At 43.7% G+C, this 10399-nt stretch overlaps 1 protein-coding gene across 1 annotated transcript in view; it reads right to left on the bottom strand.

Annotated features, from left to right (window-relative positions):
* The window catches only part of MELK (maternal embryonic leucine zipper kinase), a 43331-nt gene extending 34077 nt beyond the window's left edge, over nt 1–9254 (bottom strand). The window contains exons 1-8 of the mRNA XM_006021450.1: nt 9189–9254; nt 8663–8759; nt 8285–8370; nt 7774–7890; nt 6543–6686; nt 5277–5345; nt 4071–4163; nt 1550–1648 (exon numbers count right to left, since the gene is read on the bottom strand). Of these exons, the coding sequence (XP_006021512.1) occupies nt 1550–1648; nt 4071–4163; nt 5277–5345; nt 6543–6686; nt 7774–7890; nt 8285–8370; nt 8663–8726 (672 nt within the window). The 5' untranslated portion in view covers nt 8727–8759; nt 9189–9254. The remainder of the gene's footprint in view (nt 1–1549; nt 1649–4070; nt 4164–5276; nt 5346–6542; nt 6687–7773; nt 7891–8284; nt 8371–8662; nt 8760–9188) is intronic.
* Between the last annotated feature and the right edge of the window lie 1145 nt (nt 9255–10399).

The raw sequence follows: 10399 nt of genomic DNA, 5'->3' as shown, positions 1-10399 counted from the left end.
GGCGGCGCCAGCAGCAGGAGCCGCTGGAGGAGCTTGAACCAGCAGCTGCCATTGCCGAGATACTGAGCCAGAGGTGGCTCTGGGAGGAACTGAAGAAAACCCCGGCTGGGGTAAAAGCACAGGTCCCAGCCCAAAGGACGCACATGCCTAGGGTATTTGATGCGAGGGGAAAGGAGGGCCGACAGCTCTACCGTTTCCCCATCTCTTTTCTTGCTCTCCTCTTGACCCTTTTTCCTTCCTGGTTTTGGATCATCCCTGGCGTGTTTGTAGCATTCCATTGGTGTAGGGGTTTTTTTGTTTGTTTGTTTGTTTTCCTTTTCTTTTCCCTGTACTATTTCTTTCCCTGATGAGCGCAGGCTTACCCAACTCTCCCTTGCTGGGTTTTGGGAACCAGAGGCCCCAATAGGGGAATTACAGGCAACGCAGAGATGTGGCAGCGACCGGCGGCATACTTCTTCGAGCACCCGGGGAGTCAGATAAAACATCTCCAGAGGCAGAACGTTCCGAGACCCTCTGGGCCTAGTGGGGGTCCAAGACATCCATCCGCGAAGGAGGAAACGTAGGAACCAAGGAAGATATCAAACGGCCAGCCACAGAAGATCCCGAGGCTTGTCTTGAAGGTTGGCGCATGGCCAGGGTGTAGGTGAGGTTGGAGCCCCGGGTACATCCGGCAGGAGACGTGACAATTCTGGAGGTATCCTCAACAGGAACCCCCTCCACTGAAGATCTATCTGAAGTTGTGGCAAGTGAGTTTGGGGGCTTCCCCAGAAGCGATCGGGGACCTCTCTGGGGTTCACACAAAAGTACTTGGTGCCTAAGACCAGGTGCCCAACACCAGGTGCCCATGCTAAGGCGGCGCGGTAGCGGAACATCGAACAGAGACGGGCACAGCCGCCTATATGTTTATCAGGGGTGCTCACCAGGATCCGGGGGAATGTCTGTTTACCAGCATGTCCCAAGGGATGACAAGGTCAAACGGTCACAAACACCTCCATGACCGTTTCAGGCTGGACATAAGGAAGAACTTCTTTACTGTCCGAGCCCCCAAGGTTTGGAATAGACTGCTGCCAGAGGTGGTTCAAGCACCTACTTTGAACGCCTTCAAGAGACATTTGGATGTTTATCTTGCTGGGATCCTATGATCCCTGCTGACTTCCTGCCTTGGGGGCAGGGGGCTAGACTCAATGATCTTCGGAGGTTCCTTCCAGGCCTAATGTCCATAAATTTATATCTATAAATTTTACATGCACTTAAGAGCTACTTTATTTGTAGTAATACTGATGCCCTCATCCCGGGGGACTTTCATAATAGGTATATGTAGATATTGGTAGTTTGACCAAGTTATCTGAAGTTTCATTTAACTGATACTGAATGCATTTTCCACAAATAATTATTAAAAAAAAAGCCAAACCAATACTACCTTAAGTGTACACGGTACTAGCAACACTGGCACAAACCCTAGGTCAGGATGCATAGCACCTTTCCTCACTAGCTATGCAAGTGTTTGCTAGCTTGTTTCCTAAAATTCTCCAGTAATAACAATACATACCGTTATCTTTTTGTAGAGAGCCATGACATTGTCATCATCAAATGGGAGAAAACCACATAGTAGAGCATACAATAATACCCCCATGCTCCAAATATCTGCCTGAAAAACAATTAAATGACAAGTATGAGATATGGCATCTCTATTTACAAGCATGTACCAATTGCTTACTGTGATAAAACATACTGATTCAATTTTTGATTGGATACAACACAAGTAACTTTAGCTCCAATATCCCTTGCATGTGAAAGTGTTTGTTCCAGGGATGAGTAAGCTTACTGGTGAATTTTGTTAATTCTGCCAATACTCAGTTTTAGGGTAATTTATCATTATTAAGGTACTGCTAAGAACTATAGCCTCCACATAAGTTCTTTTGTTTCTACTTGATATAAAACTCTCTTTATCCAGCCAAGTCCTGGTACAAATAAGGGCAAATGCATTGGATTGTTTTACTTGAAAGTGTCAATTCTGATAATGAAAACACAGGTGGTGCGAGTGCTAGTCTCATTCACCATCACACCAGGCATTTCCAAGTGAATTGTACTGTCATTGGGGATGGCAGTTCCTCAGTTCAAGGATACCACAGCTCATTGATAACCCAAGGTGATTTATGAGTCCAATCCTTGAGCCACAAATCTGTCCACAGAAGTTACTCTTCCACAGAGACTTGCAGGATGTAGGATTCCTCTCTATTTCTGCTTAGAGGACAAGATGCTTTACCTCAAAACAAGCTGCTGCTTGGTTGAGGTTTCAGTGCCAATGGAGTCTGTTAGTAGCTAGTGCCGCCCAGATCTTGATGCTACCATGTTTTCTTGAGATATTGTTTCAGTGTGTCCTTGTAGCATTTCCCTCTGGCCACTACAAGATCTCAAGCCACAATTAAACTGGGACTAGAGAACTTGTTTTGGGAGTCCAACAAAAGTAGCTGTCCAAGAATCACAAACTTGTTGCTGGTAATGTTGGCTTCTGCAAGGATGCTGGCATTTGTGCAGTAATCTTCCTATTTGATGTTGAGGATTTTCTGGAGGCATTGTTGATGATGCCTCTCCAGACACTTGAAATGACGACAGCAGATGACCCATGTTTCACATCCAGAGTCATCATCCCCACTCTCCTCTAAGTTGTAGACGTGGATCTTGGTGTTTTTCTGGAGGTCGTGATCAATAAGAGACATGCTGAAGCAATTTCCCAAAAGGAGGAAGTTGCACAACAGATCCTGTGCTGGATTTCCTCAATGTTCACTCTGAGAAAGGTGGGTATGAGGTAAGGGAGGTGTTCGCCTACCTCCTGGATCCTTTCCTTTATGGTAGTGCTCATATATACCACATTCAGGATGCAGAGCAGTCTGGTAGAACACTTTAGTCTTCTCAACCTTTACAGAGGGGCCCAAAATTTCTGTAGGCTTCTGCAAAGATCAGCATGATCTAGAAGTTTTCCTTAGCGTGAGCAAGGATGTCAGTGTATTGAACCTTAAGAAAAGTATATTAAAAAAATACCTTTGTCTTTGATCAAAAACGTTCCAGATTGAATACAAAACAGATGGAGGGCTCTTCAAAGTCAAATCTGGAAGGGAAGGTCCTGATGTTGTTCCTGATAGGCGAAGATCATATTAGTTACCCCACAGGATGGTCTGAAGCAATACTGAGATTCTCGCAGGTCTTCATCAGCAAAAATTAGAGGATTGTGCAGGAGGATGCTTGAGAAACAACATCCTCTGCTGTTGATAAGACAGGAGTAACTTGATAGTTCCCACACAGACTTATTGCCTTTCTTGAATATGGTTACAATGGTGGCATTGCTCAGGGATTTCTTTATTGTTCCAAATTTGAAGAACAATTTGTGGAGCTTATTCTAGTTCCTCACTGCTAGCCAGAATTCTATTGCAGAACAGGGTATGGCAAACTAAATCTGTGTTTGCCGCTGGCAAACAGTAAAATCAGCAACTTTCTCGGTTTTTCCATGGGAAACAGACAACCCAGATCCCGATTATTATAGTCACTAGAGCCAGCGTGAGCATGGCTGATATCAGGGGATGAAATTTTGCAGTTTAGTCACCAGTAGCAAGCAAGAAAACTTAATTCAGCAGTGATAGCTGTATTGTCTTATACCAGGGGTATCAACCAAGAGGCAGCAGAGGAAGTGGCAAAAGCAGCTTGAGAAATGAGGAAGACTATTTACAGACAAGTAATTCTCATGTGCCAAGTTCAAGTTGAAGGCAGGACTGACAAGAAATTCTAGGATATTGGAAGGGATTTCAGGATACTGCCTTGTTGCTCCACTCTAGCATCGGACACATGGAGACACTTGAAAGAACACAGAACGCGATCAAGCCAAGAATAAGGAGCACACCAAGTACTGTGTGCTCCTGTGGAATGAAAATGCGATTGCTTCTGCAGTTGTCACAGTAGAAGGTACATACCTAGCCTCAGGAGTTTAAGAAAGTCTGAGGCCAAGTTATACTAGACGTGCAATTCAGAGCATGTCTAAAGTAAGCCGTCTGAAGAAAGTGAATTGTGCTACATACCTCTGAGCCAATATAAGCTTTGCCCTGGATTAACTCTGGAGCTGCATAAGCTGGGCTCCCACAACACGTATTCAGATGATAATCCAAGCCACCCTATAGCAAAACACAACTAGTCAGTCATATATAATAGTATTCATGTTTAAGACATTTAAAATGTCTAACTCAAACTGTACTATGGTATGAGAAAAAAGATAAAGTCTTTGAGATATTGCTAATATATAGGTTTGCAAGTGAAAGCAATCTGATCAAGACAACTACTCTGGAAATGTAGCTTAAGATGCCAACTTAATTTCTGTATTAATTGAGGCATGCTGTATAATGTACAGCTACACTGGAGCATAGAGCTGTGTTACTGTGGCTGGAGAGCTTCTGATACCTTAGCTAGATGATTTATGGCAAGCCAGGTACCTTTAAACTGCACTAGTTTGTGCAGCAACAGGCATCTCCTGATGTGAAGGGAAGTCCAGGTGTACTCAGGAGACTTCAATATTATAAATACTGTCAGTCACGAAGCACCACCTGTGTACCTACACTGACATTTAACCAAGTACCTCTTTGGATGTACTTTCCAAGTCCCAGGGCAATGAGATATCAAAGATGTTCTCACATTAAAGAGACTTTGTTATCCATTGTGGGAACTGAAATTACATTCCAGAGCCTGAACATTATCAGTCTTATTTTAAACCGTTCATTAAAGAGTTTGCTGTTTAGTTAATTTCTACCCACTAGATTGGTTCCAATTGGCATTGAACTAATTTTGGCCATCTCAAAAATTCAAATAGCTAAATAGTAAGAGTTTTTAAATATATGAATTTGAGTTATGATCCCACAGAAAACACAGGAATTGGTCCTCTAAATACCAGCTGTGCAGACTACACAATATCCAGTTACAGGACCATATCTTTGGAGCAGCCAAAGCTAAAGCCAGTTCTGAGGCTTTAACAGATCCCAGCTTCTTTATTCTAGGTGCTGTACAGAAAGAAGTCTAAGCCTAAGCTGGATGGCAAAGGACAGGAAGGGCAATGGAAGTTCGCTTTGGTCAATCAGTGTTTTAAAACAATAAGCTATTGCCCCACTCACCAGTATAAATTTGCCTGTCAATACTTTTCCTCATTAGAAAAAATGTTAAACTTTAACATCTTTACAGCATTTGAGAATGAGCTATATTTTGGTATACCAATGGCATAAATTTGTTTTCATACTGACCTTTGGCTTTGCACAGAGACCAAAGTCTATCAGCTTCAAATTATGCTCTGCATCAATAAGCAAGTTCTCCTGAAGGAAATAAGTGGAAGTAATAAGTACCTTTCATATAATTATCCATGTAAAGCATTTAATTTTTTCTTGCTTCTTCCAGCCAATTACAAGTATTGTCCCCCAACCAGTTCTCCCCATCATGCCTTTTGAGTTTAAGTCCATCTCCTTTAAAAGGCTACAACAATGCTTTTACTAGGCAAGATGGTCTCAAGATGACCGCCAAACCTACATAAGTTACCCGTGTAAGCTGCTCAGCACAGAGCTTATACAATGGCTATAATCCTTAAAACCAACCCCCCCCCCGCAAAAAACAAAAACAAACAAAACCAAAGTTCTAATTAGTGGGTTGGCCAATACATTGCAGGGCAAGCCCAGCAACATTTGCCCACCACTACTCTTGTCATCACCAATTAGGGAGTATGAAAGAGAAGACAGCTTTTGCACTGCTCCTCTTTTCAGTCCTGAGCAAGCACATATAGGGCACTTTTACACAGGCTCCAGAAGTATTGGGGGGCACTTTAGAGTGGCTCTTGGAGCCACTCTAATTAAAGTGCTGTAGTATCACATGCATTAGCATCCCCACACTTCAAAACGCCCCTGTTGTTATTTTGAAGTAAAGCTCATTAAACAAGCTTTAATTCAAGCCCCCCTCCCCACCCCATCACCATTTTGAAGCGTGGGGATGCCAGTACAAGACATGGAGGCTTCTGGAGCACAATAATTGGTACACTTTAACAGACTCCATTAATTGAGTCTGCTCCAACACGCTGCAATTGTCTACAGGCACTCACAATATGCAGAAGCAGTGAAGACAGCCCTCTACTGAGGTAGAAGCTGGCTCAAAGCGAAGGATAGTGATTGACAAGAGCTTGGAAGTCTGAATATAGGACTCAATGCCCTTGTTAGTCACAAAACTTTCCCTGCTCCAGGTTAACCTCTACTATTCTTTGAGAGAACCACCATTTGCAGGCTCCACATGGAGCAGCATACAATTTCTTTGATAGAGACAAGTGTTGTGCTGGTAAGAATGCAACTTCAAATGAAGAGGAAGGAGAAAACCATGAAGCAGAACACATAAGAGCAAAACCGCAAAAGAGTATACTTATTCTAAAAGGGAGATTTAGCTGGGTTGGCAGTCTCCAATTGAAGGGACACTGGATAATGTACTTGTTCCAGTCAGAATTTTTTAATAAATTAATTACAAGTCAAACTTACCGGCTTAAGATCCCTGTGGGCATATCCCTGACTGTGCACATAAGCAATTGCTGAAATAATCTGACGGAAAAATATACATGCTTCCTCTTCTGAAAGGCGATCTTTGGATATTATGTAATCAAACAGCTCTCCTCCAGGACAATACTACAAGGTAAGAAACAATAGTAGTAGATAGTTTTTCTTGAATAAGTATCCTTACACTTCCAGAGCACTGTAAAATAAAAAAGATCCCGGGCAGGCTAATATAGTACACTTTGCACCATTCCTTTTGTTCTTTTGCAGTGGTACCCGAACATTACAATAATGCCTCATTCCTGATCGGGTATATGAAGCTGTACAAGCAGCAAGACTTTATTCCTGCTTGAAAATACACTTGGGGAAGCAGGGGGGGTGGGGAAAAAAGACAGACGGACACCATTGAACTGTGATAAACACTAGGAAGGCAACTCCAACTTGGTACATTTGCACACATACACTTCTTCATACTACTGAAATATAGGTGAAAGCAATAGGTTAAAAAAAAAATCAGCTTGCACACTGAACTTCTGCTGCAGTAGTTACTTCTCAGGAGAAAGTCAGGTGAAGGATAAATGACTTAATGGACCACAGTACAGATGGATTTCTAAGAAAGATATAGAAACAGGTGGAGGGTCTTGCAAAAAAAGCAGATGCTACAGCAAGTTGCCATCTTATATCAATGATAACTACAGTAAAAGTATTTCAGATATACATGAAGAGGTGGAGTTAATGAGGACCTTCAAAGTACTAAGTTTCAGTTTGAGGCAATGAAAGACAAGACCCTGGACCAACTAAAAAGGTCAGAGCAGATTTAAAAACAGACAAGGATAAAGCAACTGTGTTTCAAAGGAGCAAAAGGGAGGACTAGTAGTAATAGCTAGGTTGCAAGGGATGTCTCATCTGGCTTCCCTACTCAGTCAAGTGTTTCACTTTTCGCTTCCCTTGCACTAAAAATGATGCTGCAATGTGTGCAGCCTGAAGTTGCAAGTAAATGCGGCAGTCTTTCCAAGACATTTCATTTGAGAGAAAAATCTGAAACTGCCAGTATGAAATGGATGTCCCTCTAACCACGTTCACCTTATGAGAAAGGTGAGGTACTGAACATAATTAAGGACTCTTAAGAAGTGAGCTTTTAACCACTCTATACTTCTTAAAGTTAAAAACAATAATGCTAACTATCCCAAGAGTGGCATTAATGTGCCTATTATCTAACCTCTAAAACCATAAATATCTTCTTGGGTGTTTCCATCACATGGTATAATCGGCAAATATGTTGGTGACTCAAGTTCTTCATTGCATCAATTTCTATTTTAATACGAGGCAGATCATCCTAAGAAGCAAAAACAAGTTACACAGCTGCAGATAACAGTTTAAATGCTCTTCAAAGCTACTAATATTAAAATAGTAGCAACCAAAACCAGTTTTTAATATATATCCTCAGATCAAACCAGTAATAAACTAGAATGACTCCGCAAAGATTTCAGAAGCTTGACATATAGTTTAAACAAAAGTTTAGCACACATTTAAAGGCAGCTCGCATTTCTCTTGGAGAAACTTAAAATTAGTTTTATATTATGCTATTCCAATAAAAAGATTTTAAAACGTCAAAGTTTGGGGTTTTTTGGGAGAGAGATTATTAAAACACTTATATGACATGCACTTAAAAAGAGATATATACATCTGGTTGAGGATATTGAGCATCTGCTCTTATAAGCTTCTCTTACCCCCAAAGCGAGCTTGTCCATAATTTTTATTGCAACTTTTTCACCAGTGAGTAGATGGCGAGCAAGCTTAACTTTGGCAAAACCACCTAAATTCAGAAAACAGCATTTAGAATTTGAGATGGGCATGAACTCTTTTCCTCCGTAATTCTTTTATAGTCATTGGAAAAATGAACCTTAAACAGTTTACAAAAACCCTACGTTGCAGCAGAACAGACAAGAGAATGAAGTCTCAATTATAACTCTCAGGCTTTCACTCCGCACAGCAAGTACTTAAAACCCTATCTGTACTGGACACAAGCAGCTGCTCTAGCAATCAGAAGCAGAAAGTTTAAGTGTGAAAAAGTAAACTGTTTACACTCCTCGAGGCAAGGAACATACCCGCTCCAATCGTTTCGTACAGTTCATAGTACTGCAGAAGTTCCTCATAGTCACCCACAGCCATATCTGACAGAGGCCCAGTAGTACTGCTGAACACCTGAAGGGAAATCATACAGCGCCATAAGGCTTTTAACACATTTCTTCCACTCGAGCAACAAAACAGTTAGGAAGTCCCGGCGAGCCCCAGCCTACGAACCAGACGCGCACTACACCTCCCGCAAGCCAGCCCGAAGGCCGAGGCTCACTGCTTGCCAACCCCCCTGCCAGGTCCAGCTGCACCGTGCCAGCCCCCGGTGGGGTCACGCCCCGCCCTTTGCCTCACCGACACAGGCCGCAGTAGATAACACGAAGGCGAGGGCCGCCACTTCAACCTCCGCCGTTACTTATCACCGCTACTTGCCGGCGAACAAAGCCGGCTTCACATTTCCCAAGCCACTCCCGACCCGTTCCCGCACTTCCCAGCGCCGGGCCACAGGTCCCGCCACCACCCCACAAATTCAGGCGCAAGTGGCACCAAGCATCTCACCAGGCGCCGGCGGGGGAGCGCGGGCCGCGAACGACACACAGGCTCGGAACCGCGGAGGGAAACCGACACAGCTGCGTCGACCGTTTAAATTTCCCACTTGGCCCACCCACTTCCGTCCCCGCGAGCAGCCGGCCAATCAAAACAGAGCTGCATTCCGGAAGGAGCGGGGCCCGGCCCGGAGCATCACGGGAAGGAGGTCAGAGAGGCCCCGGTTAGGCGCCATGTCAAGAGTGGTTGTTCTCGGGGCGGGGGCTCTAGCGTACGTCACGACGCCACCTTTGTGCTAGGGTTTGCGCCGGGGGCTGCTTCTGAAAATGAGTGGCAGCTAGCGTGCCCAATAGGAAATGGTGGGGGGCGGAGCGGGGGCTGCGGTGCACCAATCCGGGCGTGTTGCTTCGGGTGCTTTGTTGTGTGCCAAGCACGTGGGGGAGGGCAGCCCGGGGTTGGAGAATTTCTCTCAGCTGCTGAGCAGCCCTAATCCACTACCGCTTCTAGTAACAGCATTCACTTGAGGGCGTTGGGAGAGTGAAGAAACCAGCTGTACACGCCCCCACCCCGGTATTCACAATCTTAAAATCAAATGGAGAGAGGCAGAGACCATAAAGTAGTTTGCAAATGATCATTTTAAAGGCGTTGCAAGCGCTAATGAAGCCAAAGGAAAAAAAGATTCAGAGGCACATGACATTTTCAAGTGTGCAGCAAACAGTAGGACTAGATTCATATGGGGGAAAAGTGAACGCTGAAGCGAAGAAATAATATAAATTAAGGGCTGGAACAGACCTTGACAGGTCATGGAGTCCAACTCCCCCCTGCTCTGGGCAGGAATATTGCTGAGATCAAATGATCCCAGCCAGGTGTCTGTCCTGTCTCCTCTTGAAGACTTCCAAGGTTGGGGATGGGACCACCTCCTCAGCTAGTCTGTTTCAGGTTCTGGTCACCCTTACTATAAAGAAGTTCTTCTTTACAGCCAGGTTTTGAGAAGACAGTCTTGCAAGCATATTAAGTTAGGACCATACTGAGAATTTCTAATGCCAAATGAAACAATGGGAGTGACAATCACTAGCAAATCTGATATCCGTTTGCAGTGTTGTTCTGAGTCCGTAAGAAATTAGCTTTATTTTTTGGAAGAAAAATGCTTTAAATGTATCTTCTCCCCCTGGAATTCTAAGCATAACCCGTTTTCTTTTTTGCATCTATCTAGCAAGCCTGTG

Source organism: Alligator sinensis, unplaced genomic scaffold (genome assembly GCF_000455745.1).
Source record: "Alligator sinensis unplaced genomic scaffold, ASM45574v1 scaffold434_1, whole genome shotgun sequence".
Lineage (NCBI taxonomy): Eukaryota > Metazoa > Chordata > Crocodylia > Alligatoridae > Alligator > Alligator sinensis.
The sequence above is the reverse complement of the archived record's forward strand: the minus strand, read 5'-3'. Positions and strand labels throughout refer to the sequence as shown.